Genomic DNA, 22619 nt, shown 5'->3' on the forward strand with positions numbered 1-22619 from the left:
ACCAGTGCGTAGTGATTGGTCGAATACTGCAAGCGTGTGATGGAAATGTAACGCCTCTTACCATATTTGGAACATCAGGTTCCTCTTCAATTGTGCTTACATTTACTGCCATAATAGGGAAAATAAAACCTATGGGAGTCAATGGGGATGAGATCTGTTTGGTTACTGACGTTCTTCTAAATATCTTCCTTTGCGTTTATCAGAACAAAGCAATTTATACAGGTTTGGAATAATCTGAGGGTGAGTAAACGATGACAGAATTTTAGTTTTTGGATGAACTGTTCCTTTAATGCATTTACTAATGCAAGTACAACCTTATTGTTACCCTTAGATACAGTAAAAGATGTTAAGGGAATTTGTTTATTTAAAATAAATTATATTTAATCAAACAAATTTTACAAAAAAAACAAATGTATGGTTTCACATGGGGAGCGTGGTTTGGTCTTGGCCCTCTATCACACGAATCTCAGCGGTGACGTCCTGTGTGATGATGTGAACAGATCATTTTAAGAGCCATGTACTTTGCAATCCAGAAGAAGTTTGAGAAGTTTAAGTCTTATACTTACGCTGCAGTCCGTCTCAGACAGTACTGTCAAGCTTTCAATGCGATTGCACATTTGCGCTGCTGTTTCCTGTAGTCGAGTATTTTCTTCCTCAAGCAAATTCATTCTGCGTTCATTATAAGAATGAACTGTCGTTTATAGATAAATCATGGATAAACGGACTATACGTGATATTTTTCTATTTCATAAAGTAAATGAGTTTAGTTTAGCATAAAAGTACCTCATCTGCATGCTGGAAACTGCATCCAAAGCATTCTTCCGTTTTTCTTCCAAATCGTGCAGCTGAGAGAGAAGATCTGTTTTGTTCTGAAGCAAAGCCTCATTTTCAGATGAAACCATGTTCATCATGTCTGTCGTCTGAGGGCCACGCATCAAAGGCAGGCATTTCAAAATCACGCAACTTTTCAATTCTCTTTATATCGTTGTGTTATAATGTTACCTTTTCTTCCTGCTTCTTGACGATGCAAATGTCTTTGTCCAGATCTTTTATTTTCTCACCGCGCCACGCAGTTTCTCTCAGGTACAGCCCTTTAGCTCGGCTCAGCTTATTTTTGTAGTGAATTTGTTTGTTGTTGTACTTACTGAAAAATAAAGCGACGGGACAGCGTTGGTCTAGCAGCACAGTTCTCAACAAGAAAGTGGTTTAATGCTTTCAGTTCATCTGTTTTACCTCCTCTGGGCGTCTATGGTAACAAGAGCGAGCTGAAGTTCTGTCTTGAGAGATTCTGTCTCCTGTTCACTGTTTTCTAGATCTTTTACGTTTTCCTGAAGCTTCTCATTTAGGAAACAGAAATAACGTTGTAGTTACATGGTTTCTTACGGTTTTAGTAAAACATCACAAAACTGCTCACTGCATTGTCATAATCTTGAGCGATAGCTAAAATAATAGCTGAGGAAATGTCAGATCTGTATGAAGTGCCTTGAGTTGTTCCTGCTCCAGGTCAGAGATGTTCTTCTGAAGCTGTGTGACGGTGGTCATCTTGAGGAGCAGTTCACGTTTGGTGCTCTTGAGTTCTTCGGTCAGTCTCATCTGTCCTTCAGCATCCTGGACGTCCCGGGACTGTCGTCACAGCAGGAGGAGCTCAGTCAGGTGTGTGTTAAATGTTTATAGTATATTTGTATGTTCATCCGACCAGAGAGTGAAGATTTTCTCACCTGGATCAAAGCTCTGAGCTGGTTCATTTCTACCTGCATGGCTGTGGACGGCTGTCTGGTCTTCTCTTGCTCGTCCCGGAGGACCGACTTCAGCTGGAAGACTTCATCTTCCAGAGATGCGATCTGGAACAGCCGGTGAACACGCTTTTAGTATGCCTGCCGAGCAACTCTACTTTTAAATCAAAGGAAACTTTGAAGGTCCGCTTGACCTGCTTTAGATGTTCCTCACAGTGTCTTTCCTCTTCTCGCGTCTCTAACTTTTGTAACTTCATCACCAGATTTCTGATCTGTAAATGAACAAGTAAAGTGAGCAAGTAAAAGTCATTCAAAACGACTTTGTATTCGTATGCTTTCAGTTCTGACCTCCACCTGCAGGCCGCCGACGGTGCTCCTGTAATCTTCTGCTTGTTTCTCACAGAGTTTCTGGAAGTTCTGAGCCAGCCGTTCCGCCTCCGTCCTCTTCTTCTTGTGTTCTTCACGCTCCTCCTCCGTCCTCCTCCTCAGGTCTGCTTCCATCTCGAACTCCACCCGGAGCTTCACCGTGACCTGCGTCAGATCTCTGAGCATGTTCAACCGCTCCTGCATCTCTTCGACACACCTGTAAGAACGACTGGAGTTTGTCTTAGAACACTTGATTCTTGAAAATCGATTCTGTTTTGGTCACAGTGTTGTAGACGTTAGAGTTCGACATATTTGATTTTTCAAAAACCTTTTTGATTTTGTCGAATTGAATTTGGCATCTGTTTGTTGGTTTGATGCAATGAATGACATAACAGAAAACTTAACTGTTTGGGGATGTCCTCCTCATTTGGATTCTTGTGTTTTGGTGGAATGGCAGCGTTGTCAGATGCGTCTCGCTGTCAGAGTAAAATAAGATCAATTATGATTAGGTGGCGTCTTTAAAAATATTCCGTCGAAATATCCTTACGTAAGTCTGTCGTCGCTTTAAAATATAACATTCATCATCCAGCAGTGTGAAAGTGAATTTTCATGGGATTATTTTGATCACCTCCAGGAATCGTAGACGCTCCGCCTGTAACCTTTTTGTCTCCCCCAGAAGGCACAATTCTTCCTCCAGTTTCTCATTTCTTTCTTTAGTCTTTCGCAGTTCAGCCAGTTCTAAAACCAATAAAAGCACGCAAAAAATGGTGTATTTCTAAGTTCCAATCCATTTAGCAAAACCACCAAAATGAGAAAGCCGGAATGATACCACATCGCTTCAGTTTCTCCACTTCCCGCCGAAGATGTTCAACCTCCATCTGAGCTTCCTGCAGCTCTGGTTCTAATGCATAAACATGATTGCGATGTTGACGTCGTCACGTGTCACTTTTATCCAGCGTGTGACCCGTGAAGGGATTTACCGTAAGCCTTTTGGGTCAGTTGAGCAGACTCAAGCTCATCCGTCAGTCTGCGGATCTCCTTGTGGGCCATGGAAAGCCGGACAGATGCCTCCTCCACGTCTCTTTCGAGTTCTTGTACTGTCCGACCCTTGATGTCATCACTGCACCGTGGCTCAATTGCCTGGAGTGAAGAAAACATCTAGGGCCATTCAACACGTGACTTTTTTTCATTTTAGGAGCACATGCATTGCAGGCAATGACCATGACATCTTGCGTGTTTGGAAAAAGTTGCAATTTTAGTGGTTAGTGGGCCTAGTGGGTAAATAAAATGTTACAGAATTCTGTTTTAAGTCCATCAAAAGCAATACACATTTAAAATCTCACCTCATGCGTTTTATCACATGCAGTGGGTGTTATATAGACAAACTGTATATAACAGCACATGTCGACATACGGGCATCAGTTTATGTTTACTCTGAGATGCTTTTCTGAATCCCAGGAGCTTCTTCCAGGGGCTTTGAAGCTGTAGTGGCGCCACCATGTGGAAAGACGTGAAATAATTATGTTACATTTTCATAAACAAACATCAGAAAAGAGAAAGGAGGTGAGGAACACAGTGCAAGTAAGAGACAGATTTTCTAACCTTGACCACATTTTCTCCAAACCCCTGTGCCACTGACTCCTCGCTGCCATCAGGATGCCCGGTGGTCTTTGTATCGCCATCAGTCCGGCTCTGTATTCTCTCCAGCAGGGAGGCTCGGTCTGCGAGGACATAGGCCACTTGTTCGCTGGGGCTGATGGGAATGATATCAGCCAGACCTTCCTGAAGCAACATCTCGGTGATCTCGCTCCTCTGTGTCTCTGTAAAAACAGACTTATTCGTGTGAAGTGAAGGCTCGGGTGTGATGTAACAGATGACAGACAGGAGTGATGGTGCACCTTGCTGCAGGTGGATGTCATTCAGAGTCACACGGAGCATTTGGTTCTCCTGCTCAAGATCTAAAGCCACAGAATCTCGTGTCTTTGTGAGACTCTTAATGTCATTAACGTATTGTTGAACCTGAAAAAAACACAAGGTGAAATCATAAATTAACAACAAAAATAAAATTTATATTTATCTATTCGTCTATTCCTTGATCCACCTATCCATTATTTCTTTCATTCCTATATACCAGTGGTTCTCAAACTTTTTCATTGTAAGGCCCCCTTTGTGTAGGGTGCATCACGTTGTGGCCCCCCAAATAAAGACTTATAATCTTATACTTGAACCAAAAACATATTCAGTTTTACGATGCTGGAACATCAATTCTTTTGGTTGGTGGTCTTATTTTTCTGATGTTTGATTGCATAAAATGTATGATAAATTTCTATATTTCATAAAATGCCACAAAATCTGTGGCCACCCTGGATCCATCTTGGGGCCCCCAGTTTGAGAACCACTGCTGTTATACATCATGTCTGTCCATCCATCCATCCATCCATCTCTCTCTGTATACGGTATCTATCTTTATATCTGTGTGCAGTCTTGTTTTATTTGTCCTCTTACCTTTTCAATCTCAGTGTTGTGGTGTTTGTGCAGATCTTGGATCTGTTGTTTGAGAGCTCTCACAGTCTCTTCGCTGCTCATGAGAAGTTTCCACAGCAGACACATTTTCTCATCGATGGCTGCTGAAGGGTTCAAACCTTCCTCCATCAAACGCATCTCCATGTCCTTAAACACACGGAGGAAAGTGAACATCCAGATTTTGAGTTATGTGTATGTCTTGTTTAACGTCAAGCACGCGTGCGGATCGTTGAAACATCTTCTGACAGCTGTTGTTTCAGCCGACTCCGTCCGCATGCGCACGCGAACTTTTTCCTTTTAAAGGACTTTTTTTAGCAAAAAAAAAACTTTTTTCCCATTTGATTTTGTTCAAACGGTACTAAGCGATACAAGATCAAACAGTAAGAGATAAAACTAAACCTTGATATTTACCACAAGACATGTTACCCCTAAAAACAATGCGTAAAATGAGAAATAGCGCTTGAAACGAAGAAAACGAACGTACCCGTGTTGTGCACATCTTCTCCAGTGACTCAAAAACCTTTGAAAATACAATTATTTCATTGATTAAATGTGAAAAATTCTGCGAAAAACACGTTTCTTTGACGGCGTTTAAACGTCCTTTTAATCGGCTGACCGCGCGATTTGTTTAATGCAACCATGTGATTAAAGAAGCGAGCGAGACATTGTGCCTTAAAGATATAACATCATACGGATATAAAGTATCACATTCGTCTTGATATTTACTTGTTATGCACGAGCATAGGCGAGAAACTGTGTGTGGGAGCGCGCGCGCACCCGTGTTCTCGTGTGGGACGTCCCGCTATGAGTGAAAGTCCTATAATGTAACAAACGCATTTGTTCTTTAACAAAAATGTTACATTATATAACATACCGAAATGAAAAAAGTGAGTGAACGATTTTATATTCTCACACTCAAATGCACGTAAATGTACAGAACTGATAAAAGTGGGTGACTTTGGCTTGTTTATAAAAGGTTCTACGTTGTGATTGTTCATTTTTGTTGAAGCAGAAAGATTGAAAGACTTGAAGTTTTCTTTGGGTGGTCTGTGTTTCCTCCAGCAGGAAATCATTTTCCAGATATGGGAGTTCTGTAATTGTCTAAATTAAAGCATGTTACATTGAATTAAACAGGGCAAACATATACTTTCAAAGTTAAGTCACGTGGAACAACAGTAAGAACACCGTGCAAACAACGTTTAGGCCTATTCTGTTTGTATTTACAAATTCCAAATGGTTTGATTGCCAAATTGACCATATCACAAAAGCATCAAAGTTCTGTAATCATGTTATTCTATAAGGGTAAATATAGACTTTTCTCTCAGGGTTTGGGTGGATACAAACTTGAGCTCATTTTTAGTTTGTGAGCTCGAAGCCCCCCTTTTTTGTGGAGCTGTGACGGAAACTCCTCTAACCGAGCCCACATTCCTCCCTGGACCGCTTTTCCCAACCGGACAGAGTGAGTGTGTGGAGCAGAGGAGAGGGGAGGAGTCCGGCTATGAGTAGCAGAAATAACACAAGATCTCACAGAGAAGTTTTTGTTGGCACAACCGCACAAGGTAAGCTGCATTTTGACATTTTTAAATGCTTTGTGATGACTGTGTAACATTACATAACCAACAATAACTTTTTATATACACTTCAATCGAGACTTGTGTTGTTTTGATGGCAAAATCTGCTATGATATCATCAGAAAACTTCTTATGGATTAGGTTCAGGGTAAAAAATATATAAAGAGATAGCTACAGTATGCATGTATAAGGGCTGTCTTTAAGTTGTATGTATGTTTGTGTATGTACTGTTTGTACACACACCCATCAATGAACATTATACATGTACAATAAAGACTATAGACAAAGTGTAACCTATCAGACCTATCATAGAGGATTATGTAATCATTATTCATCCAAAAATAAATAAAAAACTGAACTGAAACTACATGCTTGATTTCATGTGACCGTTTTTCTTGTAATGTCCTCTTTTTTACAGGCGTTGCTTTAAGAATTTTGTAAATGTTTTGTAGACGTAAAGTACTGTAGTTTAAAGAGAAATAACAGTCTGAATCTATGGCACACAACGCAACCAGCTTCTTCATGTAAACACAAAGATTTAGGGGTCAGTGTAATGAAAAACAGCTAAAGAATGTTTATGAGTTAAAGCCAGCTCTTGATTTCTGCTCTGGAAATAGATGCTCACAGTTTTCACGAAGTAACAACACACAGTGGTGACATAGAGGGCGAGGAATCTTGGGGTTTGGAGGCTCTACACGTTGTGTAATTCCCAAATTTCCATCAGTGTGTCGATCAAAACAAGACACGCGGTGCTCAGTCATGAATGGACGTTTTGTTGCAGGAGAAATTTGAGCAGAAGTCGTTTTTGATTCGTTTGAATTTCTTCTCATTCATCTCATGTCAATGGAAAAGGAGCATTTGCGGTATAGCCGTGTTTTCTGTCTTGGAAAGAGGATCATGGAAAAGCTTCTCGCGATGAGGTGAAAATTCATTTTTAGCCATGATGGCAGCGAAGCAACACTGCAGCGCATGAATAAAAGTTTGCACGTCAGTCCTAAATGTTTGCCTGGAAATGATGCCGTTTGCCCATGGCGTCATTTAAAGCAGAATAAATAAACTGGAAATCTTTCCTTGAGCTGAGGGCAGAGACCCTCGTTTGACATCTTATGGATGGATGAGATGGCCTGTGAGATGACTTTCTCTATCAGATAGAACTGCGGAAAACAGTTTCTTGCTCAGAGACAGAGAACTGAGATGTTTACTCAGCGCTCCCTAATGTCAAGCAGATCAGAAGCCTTTTTACCAGTCCTCATTTTCCCATGTGAGAGAATGAGATGTTATTTTAAACTGGAAACTTTTCTTATGCAGGATCTACCAAAATGGCGTTCCTGCTGATGTCAGTCACCGTTCTGCATTTGGTCACTCTGGCTATGCTGTTTATTGCCACCATGGAGAAGGTCAGTCAAATCTCACTGTACTCTGATGTCACACGGTGTCATTTCTTTTAAAAACAACATACAATACTAGATCATTGCTATTTCGGTAGATATGAATCTACTCTCTGAATCTAATCTCGCATAGAGTTTATCATCATGTCCAACTGACAAGATGTGCGACATTTTGTAGTCAGAGATGTTTTTGTGCAGATGTCTTGGAATATTGTAAGTTGATGAATATGAGATCACAAGATGCAAAATCAGCTATCATGCAAAGTAAATGAAATTAGACAAGCTTCATGCATTCACATTTTTAGAAATGTTCAGTTGATCTAGATTAGTCACGAAACATGTGATATGTGTAACATGAAAACTGTCCAGTAAAGTGTTATACTGTAATGTGTTCATGTTTCAGTCCTGGTGGTCTTGGGGAGATGTTGAGAAGACAGATCTCTGGTATAAATGCATGTTTGACAACAGCAGTGAGACCTGGCTGTGTGCGTCGGCCAGTGAGAGCGGTAAGAAACACACAAACTCATGTAATATACCCTATAGGCAATTTATTTGAGTGTAGTTCAATTGTAAAGAAAAGTTATAAAGATGTGATGAACTCTCTCTCTCTCTCTCTCTCTCTCTCAGAATGGCTGCAGTCAGTCCAGGCTCTCATGATCTTGTCTGTGGTCTTGTCCTCGATTTCATTCATGGTGTTTCTCGGGCAGCTCTTCACTATGTCTAAGGGAGGTCTTTTCTACTTCACCGGGTTATGTCAGCTGTTTGCAGGTAATAAACTTCTATGAACATGTGACCCCATCTGTGAAATCCGGACTAAAGTTGCTTAATCTATTTATGAGATTAGGCGCATTAAAGCAATTAAAAAAGATAAAAACAGGTAATGTATGTTTAGTAATGTATATGATAGATACAGTACTTAAGTTTTCATTTATATCGTTGCTTTCGAACTGAAACCTGAAAAACACGATTTTTAAGTAAGTAAATATCGTGTTGTTCAAGCGAATTATTATTTACGAAAAAAATAATGAAACATGGAAATATAAGGTTTTGGTTTGACAGCAGAAATATGATAATTACTCAAATTAATGATTTTATTGACAATACTTTTTTATTATTTTACACACACACAATAAACAGAAATTGGCTTCTGAAAACATTTTCAATTGTTAACATGTCCAGTCAATATGAAAGATATCAAGGTTATATTCTTAAAGAATGTTATTTACATTCTGTGTAGGATTATTTCTTGTATAAAAAAACTGTAGCTGGGTTTTAGTCTGGATTTAGTCTTTGTTTTCTTTTTGCCTTTTTATTTATTTAGTATAAGTCTCAATTTTGCTATCATATCATATCATATCATATCATATCATAGAGTACATTATAAGTATATATCAGATCATATCTTATACCACGGGGCTGTTGAATACTTCAATCTGATTGGTTGACAAACGTTCTATGAAGGTGTTCCAGGTCTGCTGGCCGCATTACAGTTCCATATCACTTCGCCAAGTTTAAACAACAGAGGTTATAGTGTAGCCTACAGGCCATCACCGCACACAGCACCCTGCTCTTGATCTGACGTTTATAATGTCAAACTTTACTGTTAATGGAAACGTGTGCAGTTTCATTTCAATAAACAAAGCATTTCAAAAACAAAAAATACATATACTGAAATCGAATAAATAAAATAACTCAATGGAAAAACAAAATGCATTAATAAACACTGATAGCCTACTTGTTCGTTTTCCACTTCATGCTGATTATAACTGATAACAAATGTATTTTGATAGACCTACTCTTCAAAAGTTTGCGAGTTTTTCTTCAAAAGTTTTTTACTGCTGAAGATAGAAACAATAAGAGGAATAAATAACTTATTATCACTGGCTTTTCTGTCACATTACCGCAAACACGCAGGTGTGCGCGCGATCTCTCTCTCTCACACACACACACACACACGCACGCACGCACACACACACAACACGTGGCTCAAGCTTCCGAGTCCGTTCGCTCTAATGGAAATGAGATGCGCAAGAAAGTAGTCCACCAACAGCATTTTAAAGACGATAACATGACAAACATTGAAATTAAACATTTGAACAATGTCCTGTGGTGTGGTAACCGTGGTATAAGCGGAATCATTGACTCCGGACCGTTCAATTATTCAAAAGTTAATACACACCCGAAGGTGTATAACGGCTCGGGGTGTGCATTTACCTTCGAATAATTGAACGGCCCGTCGTCAATTATACAGTACCTTACATCACATCATATCACTGATCGCATGTCATATATCATATATCAGTTTTTTTCGAATCCGTGAAAAATGTTCAGCCTGATTTGTTACAGTAAAAACGTGCTGTGCTGCCACCTTGTGGCCACTCTTCAGTTTCACACGTTATGTCATGTTCTCTGATTTCATGCAGGTTTTGCAGCATTTGCAGCTGTGCTTATCTACACATTTCAAAGGAAAGAGATTCTTCAGGATATTCGTGAGCTTGAGATGGGTCGATTTGGTTTCTGTTACATACTGGCCTGGGTCTGTGTGCCTCTCTTACTTGTTAGTGGAGCCCTTTATGTCCACCTGCGCAAACGGGCCTGATTTTCTCTCTAAAATCCCTAATGCACATTTTAGTTTAGTCTTTGCTTTAGAAACGACATGAAGCTGTAGCTTTATTTTAGAAACTGTTTGTGGCTTGCTATTTTTATAATTTATTATCCAATTCTTAGTTTGCAGGACCAAATTCCTGACACCTGCTTTGCTGCTTTTTGATAAACAGACATGCTGTATTTTCCCATAGTGGGAAACTTTTCCTTCTTAAATTTATGATAATCAAATGGGATTTAGATACTTAACAGTAAAAAACAATCATCCAAACTTTTATGAGACTGCGTATGGATGGTTTTATTCAGATCATTCACTCAAAACTTGAAAATTGTTATTTTATCTTTTGTACTGTTTTACATTATAAATATATGCATTCTCTATACCTAATAAAACAATTTGTTTAAAGCAGAACGGTAGTTTTATGTGCATTTCATGTTCTAACGTGTGCTTATCTAAGCGAATGTCCAATTCATCGTTTCATGTCGAATACAAAAGAAATCTCAGCACAAAATGTTGTAGCTCAGGTGGATGAACAGGTGTCCACTAGTAACCTGTTTGGTATTAACTGCGTCACGATGTACTCTGTGTATTAAGTGGTTTACATAATAATTATAACTAGACATAAATTTGTCATTTAATAACAACCTGCACTCACAATTTATGACAACAGGAACCACTGCACATTACGTTGAATAAATGTGTATGGTTGCGCTTATATGCTTGAACGCATGTGATCTTTCAGCATGTCAACATTCCAAACATTTTCTGCTTTTGAATGCACAGATCCTATCTAGACAAAGTTTATTTAACACTTGTCAACAGGAAAGGTGATGCACAGATAGGAACGTGCACACTAAGTGAACTCATCACACATTTAATGGATTAAAAACGCGCCCACGTGACAAACAGATTGCAACACCCTTGTCTGCACATGGCTGAGCATTAAACAAACAATATCAATTATAATCTGAAATGCAATGAAACAACAAAACAGAGCCCATGCACTGGGTGGGTGGGTGTAGCCTCACCCCCCTTTGACTGTAGCTTAGAGGAAAGAAAAGGTCTCGATCCCTGTTCCCTAGAGTAGACTCGTTCGTCTGGTAGAACCGGTCATGAGAGAGAGAGAGACATTCAGCGTGTTTACCAAAGCCTGAAATCTGCCGTCAATGAGACACGACGGGAAACTGGAGGCCAAGGCGAGCAGAGGGTTTCTTGTTTTGGGGACGGATGTTTCAAGCCCATTATTTGATGACTCAAGACAAGAGCAGTTCAGGATTTCGTGGTTTGCGACGGCGAGTAACTCAACACCCGATCGAGCATGGGAGGAGACCTGGAGACAGCGATCTGTCAGAACTTGACAGGAACGATCAATGGCCAGTGAGGGTGTGTGAGTGAAACAGGGAGGAGGTGAGTTGTTTGTTCGCAGCTCAAACTTCTCTTACACAATCTGTGATCTGTTTGTGCAGCATTATCGCAACATACATGAACTTTTGGATTTGTTCATCAAATATGGATATACAAATGTTTGAGAGGTTCTTGAAGGACTACACTTTGGAAGGATCTCTTAAATGGCGATCTCTTTTCAAAGCTCAGCAAGGCCTACGACGATGATTCTTTCACGGGCCGTTGTGCTTTTCTGCTGACGGTACAGTCAGGGGTTAAACGTCTTCACCGCGTGAAGAAGAACCTCAACTATTTCAATCATTTGCCGACTTCCTCATCCAAGGACGCCAGAGCCGCTGCCAGTCTTTTTTCCCCAGCATGATTTATAATGTAATTTTGCTTTTCTAGAATCATCATCAGGTTGAAGCCGCCAAACATGTCAAACTCTCAAGAGCAAAGTCTCAATGAGAACGTCATCTTTTCTCCGTTGGCGCCATCCAGTCCAGACTACCAGCACTCCGAGGTTGAAAGGTACTGTCTGGAGAGTCTTGTCAGTTCAGGGCCCGAAGCTTTTTACAGCCAGCTCAACACTGAGCAAATCAGACCTTTCCTCACACCCGGGGAGGTGAACGAGGTCTCCAGGTGGACGGAGAACTATCAAGACGGCGATGCGGCGCTGGAGGATGGCAATGGCGAGGCGCAGGTCGGTTCTGAGGTGGATGACCTTTCCGGACGCTATTTTCCCGAACAGTCGGACACTTCGGCACCGTGTTTGGAGCTGGGATGGCCGGAGAGGAACAGCTGGATGGATATTGGCCAAGTTAATGTTTACACCAACCCTTCCGCAGAGGGTGGGCCGTCCATTCGAGAAGTTCTTAGAAGACTTCTACAAGGAGCCACAAAGGTAGTGCCAGATGCTGAGCTCAATTATTAATTACACTAAAAAAAGGTGATTCAAAAGGTTCTTCGATGCCATAGAAGAATCGTTTGGTTCATAAAGAACCTTTAACATCTGAAGAACCTTATAAAAAAGTAAGAAAGAGATGGTTCTTTAAAGAACCTTTGACAGAACGGTTCTTTGTGGAATCAAAAATGGTTCTTCTCTAAGGCATCGCTGTGAAGAACCTTTTAAGCACCTTTATGATTAAGAGTGTATCCTTAAAGTCTATTTTTAAGACTGAAATTGTTATCGATTATAATTTGATGTTTGTGTCGAGCAGCTGATCGCCATAGTAACGGAGAGATTGTCAGACTGTGCTGTGATTGTTGACCTCCAGTATGCAGCGTCCCGGGGTGTTCCGGTTTACATCATCCTCAATCGAAGATCTGTGGAGGAAAACTGCTTTCCACAGCAACTTCAACATGCAGTGAGTTGATAAATACTCATAAATGACTCAACACAACACAAAAACAAGATAATCATCCCTCTAATGATTGTCCTTTTTCGATAAAATATTTCATAGTGCATCAGATTTCAGAAAGATCCTCAAGTACGCTTGCAACCTTTGATCCACAAACATCACACATCTATAACAAAAATATGTATGCACACCTTAAAAGACTAACTTACACTTACATTACTTAGACTTACCGGGCTGCTCCTCGGAACAAAAGACAGGACACACCTAACGAGATCACACGCTGTCTGTTGCCATATATTACTCTTCGTCTTCTCTCTCTCTCACTCTCTATCTTTAAGTGTGATTGAGGAGCTGTTGAGGCAGCTCTCAAAGCCGACGTGAACAGGTTTCTCTACATTCATCCAGTACAGATGACTAGCATGTGCTGGTGGAATGGATGCACACAAACGCCCACTGTCCATGAAACAGCAACTCAGACGTTTTAATAAAATCTTTCATTCTTAAAGATCGGGTAACACACTCAGTTTCTGCCAATCTCATATTAATCTCGAGTGCCTATACAGTAGTATTGCATACGTCGATGTATTATTTAGTTTGTTCAAATTGATAAAAGAGAGAAACAGCTATACGATTATTTCCCGAAAATCACGAGCTGCTGGAGGCAGGTAGTGGGACGGAACTACAGCACGAGCACACATCATCGCATTAATGCCTTCGTGTTTTTTACACTATGCATGTACATGCCGATTGCCAACAAAGAACAAACATCTGACTTCGTTTGACTTACCGCGTGCAGTACCTCGCCATCTTTCAGTTTCAAACGATCTCCGAATCCAGTGTTATATCCACCGTTTATATTACGTCCATCACTGAAATGCCCTGAACAAACACACCTCAAACTTCTCTCCCTATCGCAAGAGTAACGAGCTGCAGCTGCAGGCCCACAGCGCAGCCAATCTTGACGCAGTGCAGCCAATATTGATAAGCGGGTCTTCTTATGCTCGTCGGTTGGCGAGTGGGCGGGCTATTTCTTTCGCATTGCCGTGCTTTTCTGGGAGAATTGCAGGTATACTGACAGTTTACTAGAGTTTACTTTATTATATTATTTATGTTATATATTATATTGTTACTTTATTAACTTGAAAACTATGAAAAAAGTATTCAATAGACTACTAAATTAAAACACAACTACAGGCCAAGTATACTTTTCATTGTATATTTTGGATGGATATATATATATTTTAGTATATATCCATCAAAAGATTGAGTATAAGTATAAACTAATTAGCTATATCAAGTCAGTATCAAGTCAATAATGCTTAGGTGTAATTTTAAGAATATTACTGAGAAGGACTTTTTTGTTTAAAAGAAGTATACTAATAGCACACTTTTAAAGGGGTTTGCGTACTTGTAAACACGGTTTTGTAGACTATTATTGTTAGCTCATTGACAAAATGTTAAATGCTCTCTCATTTGTGCATTGCTCTGGATAAAGACATCTGCTAAAAAATAAATAAATGTGTTTCAGAACATCAGGGTGCGTGTTCTTGGAGGTAAAAGTTTCCTGTCGCGTGACACAAAGATGGTGGTCGGGGAGATGAAGGACAACTTCGTGTTGGTGGATCTGGAGACGGTGATGTTGGGGAGTTACAGGTAAAACACAATTTTATTCAAAGTTATTGGCCAAGAATCAAATAACAGTACATCTAGCAGATGATGCACAAAATTGTGGCACATATTCTCTGGAGTTGCCTCCAGTATTCTCGCGCCTTGCTTAAGAACACATAGATGGGAACTTTCAGTGATTTGAACAAACTTTTGGTTCCCATCCCAGATTTGTAACCACTAGGCTAAACCTTCCTTTTATTACACAATTAAAAAGTTCTGGCCAGAGAATCATTCTTCTGTCTCTGAGTGTGATTAAATTAAATTAAGTATGATTTACATTAAATATAGTTCACCATTAAAAGAGCAGATTTGTCACGAAATCTTTCTAATCACTTCAGTCTCACCTGGACTGATGCTCACCTGCACCGTCAGATCGTCACCGTTATGAGCGGCCCAGTCGTGGAATCTTTCGACCGGGAGTTTCGGATCCTCTACGCCGCCTCGCTCCCGATCCCAGACACGTGTAAAACTGAAAAACCAGCTCATGAACCTCAAAGCAACTGTAAACCGGAGCCTCTGAATCTGAGCAGCGCCAAGATCGAACTCACAGAGTTTGTGGCGAGTCCTCCGCCTCCACCGACCGACATCTTCTTGGACTGGGAGGCTATGGGGGTCATCCATAGATTCACAGAAAGTCCAGGTCATCTGCCTGATGTTGGAGAGATGCAGTTCTTTCATCGACCTCTGATCCTGGACAGACATCCGGGAATATGGGAGCTTCCATACAATGAGTTTACTCCAAAAGTTCTGCCTGGACATCACGAGGAGGGCAAGTACGTGATGAAAAGTTATCTGGAAACTGTTGTGTCATGTGAGAAAAAAGATTTTTTACAGAATGTTTTCCTTTCAAACAAAAGAAAACAGAAAGTAGTTCATACAAATTTTGCGCAATTTTTGTATGCTTTTGTCTTCAAAGGTTACTGCGCAAATAACAAAATAAACAAGTTTTGAATGTGTAGAAACAGGAACGATACTTAAATTTGGTTCTGTCCTGACACAATGTTATCATTAACTAGACATTCATTTTTGTCTGTCATAATTTTTGCCCTGTACTGTTAAAAAACTAGTAGGATTAACTTAATTTTTTGTGTTATTTGTGCAAGTTTTTGCACGCAGTTTTTTAAGTAAAATTTACTTTTAAAAAACAGTGTGAAAAAACGTTACAAAAGAATTAAGTAAAATACTTTTTTTTTTTAAAAACTTAAAGTGTGTTTAGAACTTGTGCAAATAAACACAAAAAATAAGTAAATCCTACTAGTTTGGTAAGTATAAGAAATAAACGCAACTAATACAATTATATTGACCGAAATTGATACATCTCATAAAATTTCTGACTACATTCTGAGCACCGATTTACTCTCGTCTTTCTTTCAGATTAGGTTCAATGTTTCTGTCTGACCTCAGGCATCCAGAATATCAAAGGTCAAGGTTGGTATCACTTAACAAGATTTATAAACTAACAGTATTTTCTTAAGTGTATGTTTTGCGCTGAGAAACGTCTGTGTTTGTGTTTTCAGGCGACTGTTTTCACCTGGAGACTTCCAGATCCCTCATGGCATTGAGCCAGTAAATAGGTAAATATTAACAGACTTAAAAAAACCCATAGAGAGATAAAAACCAAGACAGCTAGACAAATATTTGCATGGATGTATGCTCACAATGACATGCTTGTCTTTCATTCACAGGTCGATACAAATACCTGAGAGAATCACATACAACCGGCCGTCTCCTCCTCTGACCATCGAAAGTGAAGAGAGGTTTCCTTTATACAAACCGCGTACCCACAGATCAGACAGAAGCTCAGAGGAAGACATCGGACCCTCCGTCAGACGAGAGCCTTTCCTTAGGAGGGATAGAGTTTTAGGAGATGCTATGAACCCAGATGGAACCAAACAACCTAACCTAAAGGTAAATATAAAACATAAATATACAAAATGTGAAAAGTTATGTTTATGGCTAACAAATGAATCTCATGACTTTTATGCAGAAAAGTACAGTACACTGTAAAAAATTGCTGCCTTAAAATTGTATGTATTGTCAAATTGGTACAATGGAAATAATTACCTAATTTTAAATGTTGACTTGTAACTTCTGAAAATAGGTTGAAATTGATTTATTTTGATGAGTTAAAGTCATGTAAAAGCATTTATTAATTCAAAATATTACTTAATTTCAACTTAAATATCATAAATATCATGCTAAAACTATGGTAACTAGCCTATAGTCAGGGCTGAACTGGAAAAAAAAATCGGCCCTGGCATTTTTAGGCCCGCATCGGCCCTCCACCGAATCTGTCGACGGGAGGGGGGGTTGAATGCATACGTGTCTTTTGCATTCGCGTTGCATGCATTCGCATTTATAATACGGCCAACGCCTCCGTTCCGGCCCCATACGTTAGCGGCCCACCGGGAGAACGCCCGGTACGCCAGATGGCTAGTCCGCCCCTGCCTATAGTAAAACCATGGTTAAGTTATTTAAGTGAGGTGTTAAGGGAGGCAAATATTCCAACAAAACTTTTAGAAAACACCTCAGAAATAGTCACAGTATTCATATTATTTACAGGATCTGTCCAGACCTGCTTGCCACTTACGGCTACAGTATATTTATTCGATAATTGTATTTTAAAGGGGTCATATGGCGCAAATATGTGTTTTCCTTTGTCTTTGGTGTGTTATAAGTTGCCCATGCATGTATTAGACACGTAAAATTGCAAAAATTAAAGTCTCGGAACAAAAGATGCATTCAATCTAAAAGCGAATGCTCACCCAGACCTGTCTGAAACGCCTCGTGTAACCACACCCCCACAAATCCACGTCAGTTCATGGTATGATTTGACTAAGACCGCCCAAATGTATACGCAAGTAAGGTGGGCGTACCTGTCAGTACAATTGAAGAGGAACCTGATGCTCCAAATATGGTAAGAGGCGTTACATTTCGCTCGACCTGATTTTGCCAAGTGGTTGATGTCCTCAGGGCAACATATTTTTTTGACCTAAGGACAAAATTTTTATAAATAAAACCTAAACCCACACCAAACCCCAACCCTAACCATAACTTACCCCTAAAATCAGAGGGAAATGATAAGTGAAAAACAATGGTCTAGAAGCTTAAAATAAACTTAAATTAAAATAAACTTAAAATTAACTGTAAAAATAAAACTTAAAATAAACTGTAAACTTATTTCTGAAATCTGATTGGTTGATTTAAATGTTGTCCCAGGGTCAACATGATGTTGCCCTAAGGATATCAACCACTTGGCAAAATCAGGATAGCCTTTACATTTCTGTCACACGCTTGCAGTATTCGACCAATCACTACGTACTGGTTAACTGGCCAATCATAGCAAACCTCGCTTTTCAGAGCCATGAGCTTTGTAAAAAATCAGCGCGTTTCAGAGAGACGGGGCAAAGAGGAGATACAAACATGCACGGTATGTGGAAAATACAGCGTTTTTCAACCTTAAATCGTGTATACACATTGCATTACATCTAAAACGAACCTTAATATGCGTTTTAGCCGTGTCAAATGACCCCTTTAATATTTCTGTTTCCATTTGTTGTTCCCTGTTCTGTTCCCATTTGTTGGTTGTTTCTCTCACAGAAGTCCTCAGAGCTGTCCCGAAGCAAGACTTTCAGCACTTTGAATGATATATTTAAGAGGAGGAACGCACTCGGCACCACTGGACAGCAGAAAACCGACGGCGGCCCCACACCCGGGTTCAGCAAGTCCACCCTGGACCTCCAGCGGACAGACAACACAGCAAATCCTCGAACCGCTGTAAGAGAATTTCACATGATGACACCAGCTGTCTATTTAAGAGATATGTTTAAAACAAAGTATACAAACATCAAAAGTTCTTACATTTAAAACAATTCCAAATTTTCTGTTGACTGGTTACTGTACATCTAAATTTTTTAACTGGCAATTGTGGCAACAGATTGTTTCACTAAAAATGTATTAAAAAATGTAAGGTTGACGCCTGATTTTGTGTATAATCAAATAAATACTTAAATTACACATTTTTCTTTGTTTTTTTAGAATTGTGATAATCTTCCTCTGACGCCAGCGCTGGCACTGATGAAGAAGCGCAACGATGAGGTGAAATCGGGATTATTAAGGAGTATGCCCAATGTGTTCACGCCCACTTTCAGAAGCTCCGCCCTCGGCCTGCAGAGGGAGTCGTGGAGGTCTAGCTATAAAAGCCACAGAAATGAGGAGGAGCACTGATGTTACCCCAGACAATGACATCACCAGTGTTAAAATAATTCCCACCTATTTAAATTCGTGTAAATGTCACTGTAATAAACTGGTGCTGCTGGTAAAAGGGGGATTTACTGCTTTCTGAGAATAAATATTCATCAGAAATACAACAAGAGACTGACAGACGATTTTTTATTTAGCTACGTGTGATATTGAAAAATAAGATGGACTTATCATAAATGAAAGTATATATGATATTACTGTTATATTTTATTAACGAAATAAGATGTTTTGAGTTTTTTATATGGTTATATACATATAACCTAATGTTTTTTCATCACAGTTGATGAAACTGATATGACAGGTGGCTTGAGTTGAGGGACTGAAAAATAAAAGGACTTGGTGACGTCAAACAAAGTTGTTCGAAAGCAGACAATGACAAAAATTGCTTCACAGTTTGAGAATAATAGTGATATTACCCTTTGAAACTGAGAAATGAAATTAAAGGCTTCAGCTTTTATGAAAAAACCCAACACCGAATGCAGATGAGTCACTGCGTGCGTGCGTGCGTGCGTGCGTGCGTGCGCTATAAGTTGTGGGTGTAAACGTGACATTTCGGAACTTACAAATGTGGTTTCACTTCTCCCCTAAATAAGTTTCATTGCTAGAGAAGATCTCATCGTGAGCAGTGAGCACTTCTCTTCAGAGACGTTTGTGAGTTATCAGCTGGATGTTTACTGTAAAATGAGGCTGCTCCATGGATTGGTCTTTTTCCTTGCGCTCTCCGTTCTGGCTGTAAGACATGGAGTGGAATCGAAATGTCAGGACTGGGGTACGGAAAAGGATTCCACAAACGTGTGCTGCAAGAAATGCAAACCAGGTGAGTGAGTAAAATGACAACACAGGGACTGGTGCTGATGGGCAAATAATTACAAAAGGGGGGAAAGGTCAGGCTAAAAAGTTACTTGAGAAACAACTTGGAAACATAAAAAACACAGGTTACAATACAAAGTGTACAAGGGTGAGTTAACGGCGATATCAGAACATGTATCAAGGCAATACAATGGTATACGTTGCATTGTCTTTGGAGTGCTATGTACTATAAAAAGCATAGTGTGTAAACAGTCAAACAGTTATTTCAAATTACAACAGAACTACCATGTCAATAGTAATTTATAGTAAAGGTCTGTTCAGTACTCAGTTTGCTCTTAGAGAATAGCTTTATACTCATCAGTACTGTGTGTTTGTTGAAGGAAACCATCTCATCGATAACTGTGGTCCAGACCCGCACGCTTTGTGTGCTCCATGTGGAAATGAAACCTACATCTCAGATACAAGTCAGAAGAACTGTCTCAGGTGTACTCAATGCATAGGTAAAGTGTGCTAAATGTATTTTTTGACTAATGATGTTGACACTTACAAAAAATAGTATACTTCAAGTTCTTTTTATTAAGTATACTTTATGTAGTAAGTATACTAACATCATTGATTCCTTGTAAGTGTACTGTTTTAATAGTAGTGTACTTTTAAGTAAGTGTATATTTTACTAGTTCAATACTTGAAGCACATCTTTTGAGTATACCTATACCTTTGAAAAGGCTACTCTCAATTAAAAAATGTGAAAACACCCCTACAAACCAAGTATTCTTATTATCATTCATCACACCATGTCTCCAAATATAGATTGATTACAAGGCCAAAAATAATTTTGGGTTTATTTCTGAGAAGTGCATGCAAAGTAGACTGAAAGGCTTTCTTATTTTAAAGATTAAAGAAGTATACTAATAGCACACTTGAATAACATTATTTTTGTAAGGGGAAGTCTTTTTAAGAGTTTAGACTTTTAACTGCTTTCTAAAAATGTACAGAATCTAGAGAATAAGGACAACATTTCATCAAAATATGTTTGTAGCTTGAGGAGAACTTCAAAGTTGTCTGTTTTACACAAAAGGACAAAGCTTTAGAAACAAAGCACCTGTTTACATTGAGCCATCTGTATATAGCCATCATATATAGTTCATAATGGTGGTTATGATGTTTGGCTCTCTTCGTTTTTTTTTACCACAGGTTTGATGCGTGTGAAGGTGAGATGCTCAGTCAGCAGTGATACGGTCTGTGAATGCTCGCAGGGTTTTCGCTGCGGGGATGAAGAGTGTTCGTTCTGTGTGCAGGAGTGTGCCAAAGGACAACAGCCTAAAGACAGTGAGTCTGACATACAAATACCTAACATATCTTTTCATGTTAATAACACACCTGACCGCAAGATCTTCTGTGAATACAGGGAAGTGTGAACCATGTCCTCCAGGAACATACAATGACAAACTTCATCAATCCTGTATTAAATGGAGAAAGTATGACGTATTCTTCTTTCGTCTAATGTTATCTGATTGTTTTCCTTTTTTATAAAACACTGCACATTACAAGCCATGCTTATGAGTTATCTTTCAACCCACAGATGTACACAGCCAGACCACCAAATTACTGATCCTGGAACGGTCGAGTCAAATGTAGTCTGTGGGCCTAAAAGACAACCAGACCAAACCACTTCATCAGATAACACACCAACAGAATCACCGTCAGATCAAAAACCACTAGTGTCTCCACCAGACAACAGCAGCGTCTCCGTAGAGAGCAGTACGTATGACAGAAAGGCATATTCTTACTCTTAACTTGAACACTTTTACATGTTTAAATCTACTTAAAAAATAAACATACAAACACAGATTCTATGTGGGTAACCTCACAAGATTCGATGTGGATCACCTCACAATTTGGTTTTCCAGATTGACTTTATGGATGCCAAGAGTCAAACATTGTCAATAGTAAAACGATGTCAATAAGAACATGTGATTTACTTTATTTTAAATGTTCCACAGAGGTCATAGCTATTTTAGTCACTTTTGGGCTCCTCTGTGTAATGATACCCATTTTCACAATCCTGTACCTGGAGTGGAAAAGAAAGACCTTTGACAAACCCCTGGGTACAAAGAAAGCTCAAACTGGTAAATTGACTTTTTACGCTATTATTTATATATACATGTAATCTTCATGCACATGGTTTCTAACATCCAGGATTGATGTTCTGCAGCAGAAGAGACTCGGACAGCTCAACCTGAAGAATGCAGTTTCTGTTTTCCACAGCAGGAACACGGTGCCAGCAGTCAGACGTCCATGTCCTCGCTGGTCTCAGAAGACAAGGCCATGCCTTTAGTTGGATGAAAGTGCTTCATTCCGTCATCACTATTGTGTAGCTGATCATTCTTTCACAGGAACAGGAAATAACAATTGTAGCTTTTTCATTGTGACACTTCTCAGTGAGTATTTAATGAGAAATAATTATTATATTAAAATATATTATGAAGATAAGCTTTTATGTAGAATAACATGAACTAAAGCACAACCAAGTGTAAAGTCTTAACGTTAACAACTGTTTAGTTGTCTGTGACTACTGTATGTAAGATGTGTTTACTATTTATTTTAGCGAATCCTTTTGGATGAATGCAGCATGATTTATGTTTATGACTAGAACTATAAGTCGCTTTTTTCTGTGTGCCTTTTTGAAAAATGTTTTCACGTTTAGATTCAAGACCAACAATTGAAAAAAGAAAAAATTCTCTTGATGTTCCCACATGAAGCAATGTATATTTGGTCATTGGGCAAACATTCACAACAATGATGTTGTGCTCTTGATAAGTCAAAGTCAGAATTTCAGACGATTTTTAAAAAATTCTATCGACTAAAGACAACGTAAACCAAATAAAAAGTCTTAAAATCGGTGGGGACTTTTATTATGAAAATGTAACTCAAGTTACCTGCAGACC

At 39.3% G+C, this 22619-nt stretch overlaps 4 protein-coding genes across 7 annotated transcripts; 3 read left to right on the forward strand and 1 right to left on the reverse strand.

Annotated features, from left to right (window-relative positions):
• Positions 1-277: 277 nt before the first annotated feature.
• On the reverse strand, positions 278-5395 carry si:dkey-264d12.5 (coiled-coil domain-containing protein 30). Of its 2 annotated transcripts, XM_057362168.1 has the most exons (18): positions 5107-5395; positions 4605-4769; positions 3998-4118; positions 3702-3919; positions 3513-3581; positions 3080-3239; positions 2929-3000; positions 2728-2837; positions 2505-2575; positions 2082-2316; positions 1928-2005; positions 1719-1841; positions 1483-1623; positions 1234-1334; positions 1003-1144; positions 784-920; positions 567-669; positions 278-480 (listed from the first exon to the last, which is right to left on the reverse strand). In XM_057362168.1, exons 1-18 carry the CDS (start codon positions 5119-5121, stop codon positions 421-423), a joined length of 2121 nt encoding a protein of 706 aa, XP_057218151.1. In that variant the 5' UTR covers positions 5122-5395; the 3' UTR covers positions 278-420. The 2 variants fall into 2 exon arrangements, with proteins under 2 accessions (XP_057218151.1, XP_057218152.1); XM_057362169.1 differs by lacking the exon at positions 278-480 and having other exon boundaries at positions 592-691.
• A 682-nt stretch (positions 5396-6077) lies between these two features.
• Positions 6078-10618, forward strand: emp3a (epithelial membrane protein 3a). Its single transcript, XM_057362201.1, has 5 exons — positions 6078-6181; positions 7502-7590; positions 7985-8087; positions 8209-8349; positions 10005-10618. Exons 1-5 carry the CDS (start codon positions 6121-6123, stop codon positions 10178-10180), a joined length of 570 nt encoding a protein of 189 aa, XP_057218184.1. The 5' UTR covers positions 6078-6120; the 3' UTR covers positions 10181-10618.
• Positions 10619-11296: 678 nt separating this feature from the next.
• Positions 11297-19196, forward strand: fam83e (family with sequence similarity 83 member E). Of its 2 annotated transcripts, XM_057362194.1 has the most exons (10): positions 11297-11593; positions 11978-12473; positions 12790-12936; positions 14459-14583; positions 14937-15371; positions 15973-16026; positions 16116-16172; positions 16284-16506; positions 18199-18375; positions 18637-19196. In XM_057362194.1, exons 2-10 carry the CDS (start codon positions 12006-12008, stop codon positions 18823-18825), a joined length of 1875 nt encoding a protein of 624 aa, XP_057218177.1. In that variant the 5' UTR covers positions 11297-11593; positions 11978-12005; the 3' UTR covers positions 18826-19196. The 2 variants fall into 2 exon arrangements, with proteins under 2 accessions (XP_057218177.1, XP_057218176.1); XM_057362193.1 differs by having other exon boundaries at positions 11297-12473.
• A 201-nt stretch (positions 19197-19397) lies between these two features.
• On the forward strand, positions 19398-22027 carry tnfrsf9b (tumor necrosis factor receptor superfamily, member 9b). 2 transcript variants are annotated; one of them, XM_057362199.1, is made up of 7 exons: positions 19398-19678; positions 20052-20171; positions 20866-21000; positions 21080-21149; positions 21254-21432; positions 21675-21800; positions 21887-22021. In XM_057362199.1, exons 1-7 carry the CDS (start codon positions 19543-19545, stop codon positions 22015-22017), a joined length of 897 nt encoding a protein of 298 aa, XP_057218182.1. In that variant the 5' UTR covers positions 19398-19542; the 3' UTR covers positions 22018-22021. The 2 variants fall into 2 exon arrangements, with proteins under 2 accessions (XP_057218182.1, XP_057218183.1); XM_057362200.1 differs by lacking the exon at positions 21675-21800 and having other exon boundaries at positions 21871-22027.
• Positions 22028-22619: the final 592 nt, after the last annotated feature.

This window comes from Triplophysa rosa, linkage group LG20 (assembly GCF_024868665.1).
Source record: "Triplophysa rosa linkage group LG20, Trosa_1v2, whole genome shotgun sequence".
Classification (NCBI taxonomy): Eukaryota; Metazoa; Chordata; class Actinopteri; order Cypriniformes; family Nemacheilidae; genus Triplophysa; species Triplophysa rosa.

Bases quoted from the DNA above. Each gene is read 5' to 3' on its own strand.
- fam83e (XM_057362193.1), top strand. From the start codon at position 12,006: ATGTCAAACTCTCAAGAGCAAAGTCTCAATGAGAACGTCATCTTTTCT. The intron at 12,474-12,789 runs GTAGTGCCAGAT...TGTGTCGAGCAG, and splicing joins TTCTACAAGGAGCCACAAAG to CTGATCGCCATAGTAACGGA. The intron at 12,937-14,458 runs GTGAGTTGATAA...AATGTGTTTCAG, and splicing joins CACAGCAACTTCAACATGCA to AACATCAGGGTGCGTGTTCT.
- tnfrsf9b (XM_057362199.1), top strand. From the start codon at position 19,543: ATGAGGCTGCTCCATGGATTGGTCTTTTTCCTTGCGCTCTCCGTTCTG. The intron at 19,679-20,051 runs GTGAGTGAGTAA...TGTTTGTTGAAG, and splicing joins CTGCAAGAAATGCAAACCAG to GAAACCATCTCATCGATAAC. The intron at 21,433-21,674 runs GTACGTATGACA...AATGTTCCACAG, and splicing joins CAGCGTCTCCGTAGAGAGCA to AGGTCATAGCTATTTTAGTC.
- si:dkey-264d12.5 (XM_057362168.1), bottom strand. The intron at 3,240-3,512 runs GTATGTCGACAT...TCTTCACTCCAG, and splicing joins GTAAACATAAACTGATGCCC to GCAATTGAGCCACGGTGCAG. The intron at 2,006-2,081 runs GTCAGAACTGAA...GTTCATTTACAG, and splicing joins TCGGCGGCCTGCAGGTGGAG to ATCAGAAATCTGGTGATGAA.
- emp3a (XM_057362201.1), top strand. From the start codon at position 6,121: ATGAGTAGCAGAAATAACACAAGATCTCACAGAGAAGTTTTTGTTGGC. The intron at 8,088-8,208 runs GTAAGAAACACA...TCTCTCTCTCAG, and splicing joins TGCGTCGGCCAGTGAGAGCG to AATGGCTGCAGTCAGTCCAG. The intron at 8,350-10,004 runs GTAATAAACTTC...GATTTCATGCAG, and splicing joins GTTATGTCAGCTGTTTGCAG to GTTTTGCAGCATTTGCAGCT.